Source organism: Lontra canadensis, unplaced genomic scaffold (assembly GCF_010015895.1).
Source record: "Lontra canadensis isolate GAN:19392208 unplaced genomic scaffold, GSC_riverotter_1.0 scaffold158, whole genome shotgun sequence".
NCBI classification, from domain to species: Eukaryota; Metazoa; Chordata; class Mammalia; order Carnivora; family Mustelidae; genus Lontra; species Lontra canadensis.
Window position 1 is genome coordinate 964,455 of NW_022631152.1, and position 17,897 is coordinate 982,351.

The 17,897-nt window shown below is 34.6% G+C and overlaps 1 protein-coding gene across 2 annotated transcripts in view; it reads left to right on the plus strand.

The window, feature by feature from the left end:
* Positions 1–17,897, plus strand: part of EFCAB7 (EF-hand calcium binding domain 7) — a 49,178-nt gene that overhangs the window by 7,725 nt on the left and 23,556 nt on the right. For both annotated transcript variants that reach the window (XM_032844861.1, XM_032844860.1), the window contains exons 5-7: positions 369–564; positions 995–1,116; positions 17,008–17,149. In XM_032844861.1, the coding sequence (XP_032700752.1) occupies positions 369–564; positions 995–1,116; positions 17,008–17,149 (460 nt within the window). The remainder of the gene's footprint in view (positions 1–368; positions 565–994; positions 1,117–17,007; positions 17,150–17,897) is intronic.

Below are 17,897 nucleotides of genomic sequence, written 5' to 3' on the forward strand. Positions count from 1 at the left end.
TGCATGTACTCATAAAACATAGAGACTATCCTCAGGAATATACCTTTTCTGGGGTAGAAGAATCATAGAAATTATTTAGAACAAACTCAAGTCTACACATGTCTTATAAAAAAATAATAAATCACCTCTCTTTGTGTAACATTTTATTTTCACTCAGAGTATGACCTCCTCATTGAATCATGGCTGCATTTCACTAGGTCACTTGGGGGTGGTCAGTCTGATTTCAGGAAAATAAAATGACTAACCTAGTTCAATAGGAAATAAATACCATCTATCAGTCTATCTCTTGCCTACTAATGTGCATTTGCCTCCTCCCAAATGTATGATTGAATGTCTTACCCACTGGACTACTTTTTTATTTCCTATAGTTTTGTAAATTATACATGACAACCATTGAGCAATGTCTCAAAACTACTGTAGAAAAACTGGAGGTTGACAGTAAACTGAAGCGTCAGCAGTTTGGAAGCCACACTGAAGGATCTCCTGAAAGGGACCCATCACCAGTACCAAAACCATCGCCCAGAATCATAAGAAAAACTGATCAGGAAACATTCTCAAATAAAGGTATTTACTTTTGACACTAAGGATTTCTTGGTCAAGAATGAAGAGTCATATTCAGATAAATTTTTCTTCTAAGCTTATTAGTGATAAAACAAATGAGAAGCCAACTTTTGTTAGGTACTGTTTCTAGACTCAGCTGTAAAAATCTATTGAAGTAAAAATTTTATTGTAGAACTTAGCTTGGCTATGCTTATTATATTTTGTTAAAACTGAAATTTCAGGGTAAAGAGTGACATACTGAAATATAGAATCTTATTAGTAGCCTATATATTAGGGACCATTAAAGACAGATAAATATGAAACGTCTGACTTTATTTCAATAGGAAGAGCAAAGAGAAAGAAATTAATAGACATGCCTTTTATACTACACTGTATTTAGAAATAGACTTAGTATTGATAACTTTTCATGATGTGAGACTATTACTTGTTACAGGTGATACCAGGAGTTCTTTAATGGCAACAACTAGAAAGTTCAAAACATCTGTTTCCTTCACAATTATCATGGGTGTTAATAGTAACCGAAATTCAAAGTTAACTGAGCCAAACTCAATAAAGGTATTATATTTTATATTATTTATTTACTTTTTAAGATTTTATTTATTTATTTGAGAGAGAGCATGAGTGGGGGACAGGGGCAGAGGGACAACAGACTGCCTGCTGAGCAGGGAACCCTATGACGTGGGGTTGGATCCCAGGACACTGAGCTCATGACCTGAGCCGAAGTCACCCAGCCAACTAAGCCACCCAGGTGCCCCAAAGGTATAGTATCTTAAATTAATAGGTAAGAATTTTTCTGAAAAAAAAAATTGACATTAAGTATATATATAACTATTTGATGTCTACAAAGAACTAGTAAAGTTTGTGAAGTAATTTTCTGAGATTTTTCTGTGGATTACAGCATTTCTACCTATAGGCCAGTTTTAGTAATTTTAAAGTAAAAATTATGAATAAGAATATTATTAAAAGGTATTTAGTTTGAAAGAGATGACTTTTCAAGTTTTTGAAGAATTGATTAGTTATATATACTTTGCCAAGCAAAGTATATTAAGCTATATATATATAACTTACATATATATAGCTATATATATATTTATAAAACTATATATATCTACTTTGCCAAGCAATTTTTAAATTTTGCTTAACAAATATTTTCCATAGATATTTCTTATAAATAAATCATTCATTCAATATCAATTCCTGTGAGAGAAAGACAACAAAGTCACTGTGCTAAGTCAATATTTGTCGAGTGTTAATATTGATCTTCTTTCTTTGTTTTCCCTTTTTAGACTCAACCTTTACTAGTTTTCTTTCAACAGAAAATAATAGCTACAGAAATATAAAACATTAACTGGAAACTGCTAGGATACATTAAAAATGTGTACCTAGAGACCTCTGTAAAAGGGGGAAAAATGGTTATGACCACATACTATAACTGCTGTTAGAAAACTGAACTGATTGTTCTCAAGGGCTACATTTTTGTTTCAAATAACAACTCTGTATTTGTTATTGAACTCTGAAGTCCCTTATATCTTTAAATTGCTAGAGAGTGACATTTGTTCTATATTAAAATTTTAAAACATTATCTCCAAGGAATTTTGTCCAGACTGTTTAGGAATCTCTACACCCTAAGCAATTTGGTGTGCATGTCCAACATGTTCACACACAATATTTAGTGCTCCAGCAATATTATTTTCCACCAATGGAAGCTTCCTGTATTTTTAACTAAATTAAATGCTCATAAAATTAACTTAGTTAAGTGATTGTGGTTTACCTAATTCAAAACTATAAATAATTTTAACCAATATGGAGAAATATTAATATGGATTATATTAAAACCATAATAAGACTTTTTCTCAGTGTCATGCTCCTGTTAATGGGGCTCTTACCAATATAATTTCTTTTTGTTTTAACTAATAATTTCTTAATGTAGCTCAACTCAAAAAATATTCCTTAAGAAGGTAATATATACCAGCTATTTTGCTTAGTGTAAAATATGGGTATTATATTAAAAAATTTAAAATTTACTTACTATTAATATTATACCATGGTAGTACAGCATAGTATTTCATTTATTCACTCATTTATTTAACAAATATTTATTGAGTGATAACTCTGGGCCAAGCACTGGTTTAGATACTGATTAAGGGCTTTGAATAGAGACAGGCCTATGCTTGAATTTTAGCTTTGTCACTTGTTAAGTTAGTCAGCAGCTCTTCTGAGTCTCAGTTTCCTTATCTATAAATTGAGAATAATTATATTTAGTGTATTTTTGAAAGATTTAAATAATCTCACATGTATTAAGCATTTAGCATGGTGCCAGGAACATAGTAATCACTTAGATAATACTGTTACTAATATTATAGAACTAAGATATGACTGTAGGTATTTATATGGTAATGACATGATAAAAGTATAGTTTAAGAACTCAAGGTGCTGGAGCACCTGGGTGGCTCAGTAGGTTAACCGTCTGCCTTTGACTCAGGTCATGATCTGGGGTCCTGGGATCAAGCCCAAGGTCAGGGTCTCTGCTTAGGAGGAGAGTCTGCTTCTCCCTTTCCCTCTGTCCCTGCTCATTGAGCACTCTTTCCCACTCACTCTCTCTCTCTCAAATAAGTAAATTAAATCTTTAAAAAAAGAAAGAAAGAAAAAGAACTTATGTTACTGTTGTAAGTTATGTATGGAAACCTCAATTTAGGGAGACTATCTGAAAGGCTGAGAGAGATATCCAGATATAGAGTGACAACAAGTAGGCCTAGGTTAGTACCTGAAAAAAATAAGGAAGGAACAGATCTAACAGATAACACCATAGTTAGTCTATAGGCCATAGTGATTGTGTAACAAAAGACAACTTATATTTTGCATCTAAGACATCAAGAGAAGAGAATGGTGCTGATGACAAGGAGGAATTAAATAAAAGATACTAGAAAAATTAATGATTAAAAGCAGATGGCAGGGGCACCTAGGTGTCTCAGTCGGTTAAGCGTCTGTCTTTAGCTCAAGTCATGATCTCAGGGTGCTGGGATCAAGTGCTGAGTCAGGCTCCCTACTCATCGGGGATTCTGCTTCTCCCGCTCCCTCTGTCTCTGGCCCTGATTTGTGCTCTCTCTCTCAAATAAATAAATAAAATCTTAAAAAAAAAAAAAAAGAAGAAGAAGAAAATGGCATACTGTCAAGTTCTAAATTCTGTGGCTTTCATGTAAGATTTAATGTGTTTTGGAAATACTTCATAGTCTTCATATTATTTACCCAGCTTTTAATTTTTTTTTTTTTAAGATTTTATGTGTTTATTTGACAGAGAGCACAGGCAGGAGTAATGGGAGAGGGAAAGCAGGCTCCCCACTAAGCAGGGAACCCAATGTGGGGCTCGATCCCAGGATCCTGGGATCACTCCCTGAGCCTAAAGCAGACGCTTAACCGACTGAGCTACCCACATGCCCCTTACCTGACTTTTTATATCCTATTTCTGTTGTTGATACTTCCCACTATTGTTTACTATCTGATATTTCTTAGATGAGCTGAAATGACTTTCTTTTAATCTGTGAATTTTAAAGATTCTACTATTTAGCAGGATTCAGTTGTTTGCATTTTACTTTGAAATTTTAAAGTAAATTTCTTGAATTTTATAAGTATTTTCTGAGAAGTACTCATGATAAATATAGTTACTGTGTGATTTATTTTTTTAGTTAAAATTTTTTAAAATTTATTTTTTAATTTAAATTCAGCTAACATATAGTGTATTATTAGCTTCAGAGGTAGAGTTCAGTGATTCATCAGTCTTACATAACACCTAGTTCTCATTACATCCCATGCCCTCCTTAATGTCTGTCATCCACTTACCCCTCCCCCTGCCCCTGCCTGTGCCCCAGCAATCCTTAGTTTGTTTCCTATGATTAAGAGTCTGTTAAGCTTTGTCTCCCTCTCTGATTTCATCTTGTTTTATTTTTCCCTTCCTTCCCCTATGCTTCTCTGTTTTGTTTCTTAAATTCAACACGAGTGAAATCCTATAATTGTCTTTCTCGGATTGACTTATTTTGCTTAGCATAAGTGTGATTTATTTTAATTAAGATCGATAGATTAAGTTATTAGAAAAACTGTTAAATTAATTTTGTCTTCAAATACTTAAAATCTATTTAAACAAGTTTGGGTACCTTAATTTCTTTCTTTTTAAAAAAGATTTTATTTATTTATTTGACAGAGAGAGACACATTGATAGAGGGAACATAAGCAGGGGGAGTGGGAGAGGGAGAAGCAGGCTTCCCATGGAGCAGGGAGCCCGATGCAGGGCTCAGTCCCAAGACCCTGGGATCATGACCCCAGGCAAAGGCAGACACAATCACTGAGACACCCCGGTGCACTGGGTACATCAGTTTCATGTGTAGTGGAGGAATATGGAATTGGGACAGAGGAAGGTCTTTTCAGAAGTTAGAAAATTGTTGAAATGGGGTTTCCATGAATCATACGATAAACTACAAATTCATACAATTGGTAAAGGACATGAATTACAGGAGCAAAATAAGACCCTTTCAATAGATCACGTGTAGGTACTTTATCACTATTTTGTATTTAATCCTGAATCCTGCTCACTTAGGTTTTGTAATATGCAAGGAATGTTAGGAATTTTTCTTTGAGAAAGGAATAGCTTTGATTGCCAGACTTGACTAGAATTAGAGAAAGCCCAAACCATGAGTTGTAAACTCTAGAGATGCAATACTTCCTACATCCAGACTCCTAGAATGTGTTTTAAATATGTGTATTGTATAAAACCCATATGTTATATAACATATGCATATATTGGGTATGATATGTTATATAACATTTGTTTTATATATGTCTATATAACAATTCAAATACAAACATTTTAAAGTAGAGGTGGTTGTCTAAATTTTTATGAAGGCTCCAAATAATTAAATTCCTCATATTTTCAAAATGATGATTGATTCAGCTTGTCAGTTAGATAGCAATCTAAGTCTATGCTAGATCTACTGCTTAATAATTCTACCTCACCTAAAATTTTAATAATAATATAGAATTATATGTCAAAACAAATTATATTCTCTATAGTGTTCCAAGAAAAATATCACTTTACTGATACATTTAAGTCTTTTGATAAGTAGAATTTTCAAGTTAACCATTTTTAATTTGTGCTTCTTTTCAGCATTTCCTTATACATTGTGAATGAAAATAAGTAAAATTTGTATATGACAAATAAATTCAGTTCTTTTTCCTTTTATTTGAATTTACCTGAATTGATAGAATATAGCACCACCTTATGCCCTGTGTAAGAATTACAAGCTACTATTTTATTTCTGCTATTTATTTCTACTATTTTATTTCTGTTAAAAACTCTATCACCAGAATTTCTTACACTGTTATTCTAAAACTTTTTCTAAAAACTCAGCCTCCTTCCATTTTTCTTATAATACTCAAACTGTCAACTTAATCTGTAATCCTCTCAAATTGATTTATTTGAATGAGCCAGCCACTTTATCCATACTTTTTTCTTTTTTCTTTTTTTTTTTTTTTAAGATTTTATTTATTTATTTGAAAGAGAGGCAGTGAGAGAGAGCATGAGCTAGGAGAAGGTCAGAGGGAGAAGCAGACTCCCCGTGGAGCTGGGAGCCCGATGTGGGACTCGATCCGGGGACTCCGAGATCATGACCTGAGCTGAAAGCAGTCGTCCAACCAACTGAGCCACCCAGGCGTCCCACTTTTTTCTTTTAATTCATAACATTTTCGTCTAGGTTCTAGAGGAAAAGCTTTGTGTGATTGGAAGTCTATTTGGTTTTTTTGTTTGTTTATTTTTTAAGATTTTATTTATTTGTTTGACAGGCAGAGATCACAAGTAGGCAGAGAGGCAGGCAGAGAGAGAGGGGGAAGCAGGCTCCCTGCCAAGCAGAGAGCCCGATGCGGGGCTTGATCCCAGGACCCTGAGATCATGACCTGAGCCAAAGGCAGAGGCTTAACCCACTGAGCCACTCAGGTGCCCCTGGAAGTCTAAAAAAGAAATTTAGGTTAAATAAGCACTTTTTAAAAAATAACTCTGGCAGATCTTAAGAATTTGAATTTGAATGCTTCCTTTTAAGCAGGAGAGCTACAAATTCTCCTTACTAATGTCATTATTTAGTATTAAAAATAATCTGACTGTTACATTGAAGTTTGTTTGATATAAATAATGTGGCATTTGTCTATTTGTAATAGCTATTGTTCCATCATTTTCCAGCCTTATTAACCATGTATTGTAGTATCTAGGTTGGCTATCTTTCCAAGGAAACCTATAAATTCCTTTCCTATACTTTTTCTAAAACTGGAATTTAGGAAAGACCTCCAATGATAATGCTTAACTCACTCCCCAGCTAAAGGCATCTCCTATCGGCCCTTGGCACTGCCCCCAGGAAGTACAATAAGCACATGGAAAAATTCTTCCATCTTTGAGTTTCTCAAATGTCACATGCTATGGTCACTACCAGCTTACCAGGCAAAGTGCAATATGGGCATACCTCATTTTATTGTGATTCACTTTATTGTGCCTCACAGATAGTACATTCTTTTTAAGTTTTTATTCATTCATTTAAGTAATCTTTATATCGAACATGGGACTCAAATTCACGACCCGAAGATTTAGAGTTACACACTCCTCTGAGCCAGTCAGGCTACCCCTGCATTTTTTTTTAATTGAAGGTTTGTGGCAACCCTATATCAAGCAAGTCTATTGGTGCCATTTTTTCAACAGCATTTGCTCACTGTGTCTCTATGTCACATTTTCGTAATTCTAGTATTTTAAACTTTTCATTATTATTATATTTGTTATAGTTATCTGTGATCCGTGATTATGACTTGCTGAAAGTTTAAATGATGGTTAGTATTTCTTAGCAATAAAGTATCTTATAATTAAGGTGTGTACATTGTTTTTTAGACATAATGCTAATTATGTCTAAAATTGCACACTTAATAAACGATAGTATAGTGTAAACATAACTAACTTTTCTATGCACTGGGAAACCAAAAAATTTGTTTGACTTGCTTTATTGTGATACTCATTTATTGTGGTGGCCTGGAACCAAACCAGCAATATCTCTGAGGTACATCTCTATTTTTAGTTTGTTTAAATACTTTATGAACTATGGAGGAGGAGGCTGCAACACCCGTGATTAAATATAAATTTTCCAGCCACTAAAATCTGCATTTCTTTTTAAGATTTTATTGATATATTTGAGAGAGAGAGAGAGATTATGAGCAGGGGGTAGGGTAGAGGGAGAAGCAGGCTCCCCACTGAGCAGGGAGCCTGACGGGACTCCATCCCAGGACCCTGGGATCATGACCTGAGTCGAAGGCAGATGCTTAACTACTGAGCCACCCAGGTGCCCAAAATCTGCATTTTTCAATAAGGAACCCAAATAATTGTTTATCCTTTTTAAAAAAGTATTTTATTTATTTATTTATTTGAGGGAGAGAGCGAGAAAGGGAGAGAGAGATAGAGAGGGAGAGCATGAGCAGGGGGAGAGGGAGGAGTAAAGGGAAAAGCAGACTCTCCGATGATTAGGGAGCCCCATGCAGGGCTTGATGCCAGGACCCTGGGGATCATGACCTGAGCCAAAGGCAGATGCTTAACCAACTGAGCCACCCAGGTGCCCCTAATTTTATCTTAACACTGTAATATATGGGTAATTCCAAATAATAATGCTTTCTCATACTTTATTAGTAATTTTGTAACAAGAGCTTTTTCTTTTCAACATGAACTTTCTTTAAATACCAGATTTTGAAAAAATCATGGCAGATATTTAAATGAGGAAAAGAGCAGAATTTTGAATATAGCTGGTAGTTTGGAGAGAGAGCAAGGAGACCTACCTAAGTCCATCTCTGGTTCTGCAATCAAGGAGAATTGTGACAAATACATTTCTTTATTTTTTCAGACTTTCCTCAATCAAAGAGAAGTCTGGACTGGATTGCTTTTTATACTTCTACCTTAAATATTTTATAATTCTAAACTAGTATCCCTTACCATTCCATATGGGTGACTATAAACATATTCGTAAAATATTTTAGATGAAATTCCATTTGATAATGCTATAGTCAAAATTGATTTGAAAGGAAAACATGTTTTCTATTTGATGTCAGAATCTTAATTCAAACTGTCTCAAATGGTAATTTTCTAAATACTGTGTGAGTATATCTTTCCTTTCTTCTATGTAACAATTGTCATCTTCCAGGGTCATGTTAATTATACCTTGCCCAATTGGCTTTGAAGTAATGTCAGCATCTGTTGTTAGTCCTTGATATATTCCCATCCAAGGGATTTACAGGGAGGCTAAATGAAAATCTGTATATACTCTTATCACCATTAATAGTTGAACTTGAACTTTTGGCTCAAGCCCCTGTTTGAGCCTCATTGAGTTATAAAAAATTTTGAATTTAGTACCCAGAGTATATTTTGTTTTGGAAATATGATCTAATGGTAGAAGCATTGATCCAAAATTCTTAGGCTGTAGACCTAATATTTCTACAAACTCCTTGTAAAATTCAGATTCTGTATAACCTCTGGGTACCTTGATTTCTCTGTTTATTAAAATGACTAATTTATATCTACCCCTTACTACCTCATAGGGATGTTGTTGAAATATCATATATAATGACTCATTTCTGTCATGGGCAATATACTTACAAAGATGAATTCCAATAATTTAAGGTCACATTTTAATTTTTCAGAATTAAAAATACACATATCTTTTATACCCCAAAGGTGTAGCAGTGCTTGTGATTATTGACTGATTGGAAGCTTGAGTAACAGTTCAGCAGTAATGGTAATTTCTTAAAATTCAGTTTAAGAAGAAATCTCCAGGGGCGCCTGGGTGGCTCAGTGGGTTAAAGCCTCTGCCTTCGGCTCAGGTCATGGTCTCAGGGTCCTGGGATCGAGCCCCGCATCGGGTTCTCTCTGCTCAGCAGGGAACCTGCTTCCCCCTCTCTCTCTGCCTGCCTCTCTACTTGTGATCTCTCTCTGTCAAATAAATAAATAAAATCTTAAAAAAAAAAAAGAAGAAATCTCCAAAGAAAAGATGAGTATAAAAATGGAAAACTTACATAAGTTGAAAAGTAACCAAAATTAAAATAAAATGAAAGAGAAAATACATACATCAAAGCTTACAAAGGGCAGTCAACATCTAAACAGTCAAAATAATTTATTAAAATATGTAACAAAAATATCAAGTCTGTAATAGACCTATGAAAATAGAGGGTGAATAGGCAGCTGATACAAAAGGAGACAAAAATAATAAGCACATCAGGAAAAGTCCAATCTTGCTAGTAATCAGAGAAATTCAAATTAATGCAAAAGTTGGTACAATACCACTTTATTATATCATTTTATTGCATAAATATAAATTGACACAAAATTGATATAATACCGTATACAAAAATATGTGGAATACTATAATGAATATTTTATGGACCCACACCTTGCTTAAGAAATCATTCCCCACCATCACCCAGTTGTTGTTGTTTTTTTTTCAAGATTATTTATTTATTTATTTATTATTTTGAGATACAGCATGACCTGAGAGAGGTATAGAAGGAGAAGGAGAGAGAATCTCCTGCAGACTCCCCACTGAGCATGCAGCCCGATGCCATGCTCCATCCCAGGACCCCTGAGATCATGACCTAAGCCCAAAACAGGAGTCAAATGCTAACTGACTGAGATACCCAGGTGCCCCCCACCATCCAGTTGGTTTTTAATGATAACACTACTGACCAAGTTATGGTAGTGGCAGAATTATTACACTATACATTGTTGGTGGTATTGTAAAATTGGATCACTGTTTTACAAAGCAATATAGTAACACATGTCATTAGCCTTAAAAGTGTGCATACTTTTGGCCTAGGAGTTCTTTTGAAGGATATTATTCATGAAAGGAAAAGCATTTAGACAAATAGCCTTCATTTTATTATTATTTATACTGATGAGAAATTAGAAATGACCTCGATATCCAACATTTTAGAAATAAGTAATGATACTCCAATTCAATGGATTAATTATAGAACCAGTCAAATTTAAAAAAACTATTACTTAGCAAAATGTTTTTTCTCATTATGGCAAAATATACATAACATAAAATTTACCGGGCGCCTGGGTGGCTCAGTGGGTTAAAGCCTCTGCCTTTGGCTCAGGTCATGATCCCAGGGTCCTGAGATCGAGCCCCACATCGGGCTCTCTGCTCAGCAGGGAGCCTGCTTCCCCCTCTCTCTCTCTCTGCCTGCTCTCTGCGTACTTGTGATCTCTGTCTGTCAAATAAATAAATAAAATCTTTAAAAAAAAAAACATAAAATTTACCATTTTAACCATTTTTAAATGTATGATTCTGTGCAGTAAGTACATTCACATTGTTATGCAACCGTCACTACTATCCATATCTAGAACTTTTTCATCATCCCCAGCTGAATCTCTTTACCTATAAAACAATAACTCCCCATTTCCTCCTCTTTCCACTCTTGGCAAATACTGTTCTACTTTCTGTCTCTGAATTTAACTAATCTGGATACCTCATATAATTAGAATCATACAATATTTGTCCCTTTGTGTCTGGCTTACTTCACATAGCATAATGTCTTCATGGTTTATCCATGTGCAGCATATGTTAGAATTTTCTTCCCTTTTAAGGCACAAAAATATTCCATTGTATGTGTATTCCACATTTTGTTTATCCATTCATTCATCAGTAGACATTTGGATTCTCTTCACCATTCAGCTCTTGTGAATAATGCTGCTATGAAGACGGTTGTACAAATAATCTGTTTGATACACATCCACAAATGGAATTGCTGGGTCATGTAGTAATTTCATGTTTAATTTTTGGGGGAACTGACAGTCTTTTCCACAATGGCTTCATATTTTACATTCCTACCAGCAACGAACAAGATTTCCAATTTCTCCACATCTTTATCAGCACTTCTTATTTTCTGGTTTGGGTTTCTTTCTTTTCTTTCTTTCTTTTTTTTTTTTTAATAGCTATCCTATTTGGTATGAAGTGGTAGCTCATTGTGGTTCTGATTTGCATTTCCCTAATGATATGTTGAGCATCTTTTCATGTGCTTATTAGCCATCTGTTATCTTCTTCAGAGAAATGTGTATTCAAGTCTTAGGACCATTTTTTAATCAAGTTTTTTGGGGTTTTGTTGTTGTGTTATAAGAGTTTTTAATATATTCTGGATATTAATCCATTTTCAGGTGTGTGATTGCAGATATTTTCTCTCATTCTGTGGGCTGCTTTTTCACTGTGTTGATACATTTTCTTCAAGCTCTGTTTTTAATACACATAATATATCTTTTGTTTAAAAATTAGTGCCTTATAGATGGCACATTTCTATACTGAAATATGAATAGATTTTAAGTGTAGGTACTCAATTTTCATATTGAAATTAAATATGGACTTAAGGGAATCAATGTAACCACTATGTAAGTTAAAAAATAGAATATTATCAGCACCCCAGGAACCCTTGCTCTACCCAATTTTGTCCTGGTTCCTCCCTGTCTTCATCTCCTACTTCATTTCCTTCATTCTCCTAGTTCATACTAGCCATTCTAGTCACATTGCTGTTCTTCTAACACCAGGCACACTCTTACCTCAGAGCTTCTGATAGAGTATTCCCTCTATGTGGAATGCTTTGCTACCCACCATTCCTTTAGCTCATAAAAAGATTGGTCACATGATCCCAGTTTACATAAGTGGATAATTATCACAGATTATAGTACTAAGTAAGCTCTTGGAACACTAAAAAAATAAAATAAAATTTTTAAAAATCCCATATGATTTAAATTGGAAAAAAAAAATCCATTAAAAAAAAAGTAATATAGCATTCTTCACCCATCCCTTCCACCAGCCCTACATCCACAAAGCTTACTCCCTTGCCTTCTGTGCAGCAAAAATGTCTGCCCTTTCTATAGTCACAGCACATTGTTTTGGTGTCATATCCAAGAGTTGCCAAATCCAATGCCATGAAGCTTTTCTACTGTTTTCTTCTTAGAATTTTATAGTTTTAGTACTTATATTTAGGTCTTTGATCCATTTTGTGTTAATTTTTGTTAATGGTGTAAGGAATTCAAAATTAATTATTTTGCACTTGGATATCCAGGTTTCCCAGCTTCATTTGTTGGCCAGATTGTCCTTACTCCCATTGAATGGTCTGAACATCTTTTTTTTTTTTTTTCCTTAAGATTTTATTTATTTGGGACGCCTAGGTGGCTCAGTTGGTTAAGCCACTGCCTTCGGCTCAGGCCATGATCCCAGAGTCCTAGGATCAAGTCCCGTGTGGGGCTTCTTGCTCAGCGGGGAGCTTGCTTCTCTCTCTCTACTTCTGCCTGCCACTCTGTCTACTTGTGCTCTCTCTCTCTCTTTCTGACAAAAAAAATAAACAAAATCTTAAAGAGAAAGATTTTATTTTCGAGGCAGAGCAAGCAGGCAAGTGAGGGAGAGGTAAAGGGTAAGGGAGTGGGACAAGCAGACTAAGAGCAAAGCGTGGAGCCTGACCATGACCTGAGCCAAAACCAAGAGTCGGGGGCTTAACCAACTGAGCTACCCAGGTGCCTCTGGTCTTAGAATCTTTGTTGAAAACTACTGATCATGCATGTAAGAGTTTATTTCTGGGCTATCTATGTATTCCATTGGTCTATATATTTGTCTTTATGCCACTATCACACTGCTTTGATTATGTAGCTTTGAAGTGAATTTTTAAATTGGGACATGTAAGTTCTCTAACTTTGTTCTTATTTTTCAGTAGTAAATATTTTGGATTAATATTAAATAATAATAATAATAACAATAAAATAATGTTAATTAGAATATAAAAAGTAAGTTTTTATGTAAGGCCAATCTTAGGAAGGATTACATAGAATCAAACTAGGATGATAGAATTATGCAGATTTTCCCCCTATTTCTAAACTTCCAATTTTATATGTATTTTGGTGCTATGAATATACATATTAATAACATAAAATATGAAAATATAAATTATGGAAATAATTATCATTTATATAATAGAAAAATGATATATAAATACATGTTAGGATTATTTGGCCTTTAAAAAAGTGGGTGTGGGCTCCAAAACTGCTAGAACTTGTACAGGAATTCAGTAAAGTGTCAGGATATAAAATCAATGCACAGAAATCAGTTGCATTTCTATACAGCAACAGCAAGACAGAAGAAAGAGAAATTAAGGAGTCAATCCCATTTACAATTGCACCCCAAACCATAAGATACCTAGGAATAAACCTAACCAAAGAGGCAAAGAATCTATACTCAGAAAACTATAAAGTACTCATGAAAGAAATTGAGGAAGACACAAAGAAATGGAAAAATGTTCCATGCTCATGGATTGGAAGAACAAATATTGTGAAAATGTCTATACTACCTAAACCAATCTACACATTTAATGCAATCCCTATCAAAATCCCATCCATTTTTTTCAAAGAAATGGAACAAATAATCCTAAAATTTATATAGAACCAGAAAAGACCTTGAATAGCCAAAGGAATATTGAAAAAGAAAGCCAAAGTTGGTGGCATCACAATTCCAGACTTCAAGCTCTATTACAAAGCTGTCATCATCGAGACAGTATGGTACTGGCACAAAAACAGACACATAGACTAGAGAGCCCAGAAATAGACCCTCAACTCTATGGTCAACTAATCTTCGACAAAGCAGGAAGTAATGTCCAATGGAAAAAAGACAGTCTCTTCAACAAATGCTGTTGGGAAAATTGGACAGCCACATGCAGAAAAATGAAACTGGACCATTTCCTTACACCACACACAAAAATAGACTCAAAATGGATGAAAGACCTCAATGTGATACAGGAATCCATCAAAATTCTTGAGAAAAACACAGGCAGCAACCTCTTTGACCTCAGCCACAGCAACTTCTTCCTAGAAACATTGCCAAAGGCAAGGGAAGCAAGGGCAAAAATGATCTATTTGGACTTCATCAAGATCAAAAGCTTTTGCACAAGAAATAATATAGTCAACAAAACCAAAAGACAACTGAGAGAATGGGAGAAGATATTCACAAATGACATATCAGATAAAGGGCTAGTATCCAAAATCTATAGAGAACTTATCCAACTCAACACCCAAAAAACAAATAATCCAATCAAGAAATGGGCAGAAGACATGAACAGACATTTCTGCAAAGAAGACATCCAGATGGCCAACAGACACATGAAAAAATGCTCCACGTCACTCGGCATCAGGGAGGTACAAATCAAAACCACAATGAGATACCACCTCACACCAGTCAGAATGGCTCAAATTAACAAGTCAGGAAATGACAGATGCTGGCGAGGATGCGGAGAAAGGGGAACCCTCCTACACTGTTGGTGGGAATGCAAGCTGGTGCAACCACTCTGGAAAATAGCATGGAGATTCTTCAAAAAGCTGAAAATAGAGCTACCCTATAACCCAGCAGTTGCACTACTGGGTATTTACCCTAAAGATACAAACATAATGATCCGAAGGGACACGTGCTCCCGAATGTTTATAGCAGCAATGTCCACAATAGCCAAACTGGAAAGAACCTTGATGTCCATCAACAGATGAATGGATAAAGAAGATGTGGTATCAATGGAATACTATGCAGCCATCAAAAGAAATGAAATCTTGCCATTTGCGATGACGTGGATGGAACTAGAGGGTATTATGCTTAGCAAAATATGTCAATCAGAAAAAGACAACTATCATGTGATCTCCCTGATAGGAGGAAGCGGAGATGCAACGTGGGGGGTTTGGGGGGTAAGAATAAATGAAACAAGATGGGATCAGGAGGGAGACAAACCATAAGAGACTCTTAACCTCACAAAACAAACTGAGGGTTGCTGGGGGGAGTGGGGTCGGGAGAGGGTGGTGTGGTTATGGACATTGGGGAGGGTATATGCTATGGTGAGTGCTGTGAAATGTGTAAACCTGGCGATTCACAGACCCGTATCCCTGGGGATAAAAATACATTATATGTTTATTAAAAAATTTAAAAATTCATTTAAAAAAAAAGTGGGTGTGGGGTACTTGGGTGGCTCAGTCTTTAAGCGTCTGCCTTCAGCTCAATGTAATTTATCTTTGTTCTCCCCTTTTTAGTGCCATAGTAGGTAATTCTATAATCAATTACTAGTGTTTTTTATATATTGTATATAGCTAATGCATATGGTTTCAGTAGCTTTCTTAATATGATTAAAGTCTTGGGCTTATTATTTAAATATCCTTCCAGATAATTTTCAAATCCTTTTTTATAAAGTCATTTCAAAACCTTGTAAATATGTTTTACATTATAGGTAGACAAGCCTATAATGATAAATTGAAGGGTATTTTTGTACACATTTATGGCAATGACACAATTTCTCATATCTTCAATGGAGAATTTTTTACTTTTTGCATATGGCGTCATCTTCGAGTTTTATTTAATTCTAGTTGAGAGCTCCTGGAGCTTTTGATTTCAACCAGAAGGGATTTGGCTAACCAGAATAGCAGAAATGATCACAAAGAACATTTTCTCAAAATTGATATTTATGAGCATTTTGTTATACCTGTAAAACTTATTCAGTATTGTTTTGGTTACCTGGACTTGTACAGGTAATTTTGGTTGTCATATACTTTAACTTTTAAATACAAAGTCATCACTTTTCCTTTCAACATCAGTTTTAGTGGTCCTTAATCATTTTTACCATGTTCCAAGCACCAATCCTGCCCTAATTATCATGGCAGCATTTTTTAAAAGATTTATTTATTTATTTGAGAGAGAGAGCGAGTGAGAGAGCACATGAGTGGTGGGAGGGGCAGAGGGAAAGAATCCTCAAGCAGATACCCTGTGGAGCGCAGAGCCGGACTCATTATGGGAAGTGGGGAGGGTCCTTGATCCCGTAACCCATGAGATCATGACCTGAGCCAAAACCAAGACCTGTAGGGACACTCAACCAGCTGAGCCACCTAGGTGCCCCTGTTGCACCATTTTTATTTATTACGCTGTTTCAGTACTTCCCTCACTCTCATGAACTTCATCTTTCTTACTTCTTTTTTCCGTGATGTCTTTTCCTAGCTTTTCATAAACTCTGCTAATCCTTCAAGATATGGTTCATAGATTGCCCTCACCATTTACATCGATGCCCAAGCACCGCCCCCCATCAGTCAGGCACTATTGAATACCTACAATGTGCCAGGCATTATTTTAGGAACTAGAGTTATTATTTTGCACATGTGATTATTTTCTTGTTCTAACCGTGTACTATTGTCAATTATAATTGGATTATGTTAGATTGGTTTTCTGTTTGTTTGTTTTACCTCTTAATGATATCGCAGATTCTTGGAGATCAGTGCTATATTTGACATTTCTTTTATATCCTCCTCAGTTTTTCTTTATTATTCTGCATGCTAGAAACATTTACTAAGTATTTGAAAAGAATTTTTTTCCTTCATTTCAGGAGTGGCAATGTGTACAATCAAAAGGTTGCTTTTTCTTAGAAGAAGATGGTGAAATCATTAGTCATCAATATAGGATGCAAATAGCTCAGAGATCCATGGTTTATCTAACAATTAAACCATTAAACCTGAGTCAAGTTGAAGGCAAGTTTTAAGTTTTTCATGTATTTTTAAAATCTCAATTTATACCCTCTTTGAAAATGTTTATGTAGATATTTGGTAGCCTTAGTAAAGAAAATAATCTACCTAAGAAATATAATTATATATACTTCAAGAAAGAATTAGTTTATATTTGGACTGTGTTATCATATTTTGCAAAGTATTTAAGTTGTTTTTTGTTATGTTTAAAGCATGTTATATTTTAATTCATTTAAAAGCAGAACAAAGTGTACACTGATTTCCTTATGACATAGAATTAACTTTATTTACTAATTAATTTTTAGCTTTTCCATTTATAGAATGGAATATAGAATTTTATAGAATTAATATGTTTAAGAGAAGTTTTATAGGAACATAATTTGTGCCAATATGAACTGCAAACAACCTTTATTAATAATCTTTGCATTCATGGTAATATTGTTTTTTTGTATATAAATGCTAGGTACAAGTTAATCTCCTAGTGTCTGAAATGGTTATTGTATTTTTAATTAGTGAAAATGTCTATAAGGGTACTTTCCCTAGATATCCTTTTAATGTTGATTATTCTAAGTATCAATTTTTATTTTTCTTTTATTATGTTTACATAATAAGAAAATGTTTACTTTATAACTAGATGAATCTTCCCCACTCTGTTCTTTTTTCTTCCTAAGGTAGAGATTATAAAAGTTTTTACTGTATATCTTATGAGATACTTAAAACATTTGGTGGTTGATGCTTTTAAGTGACAATTACA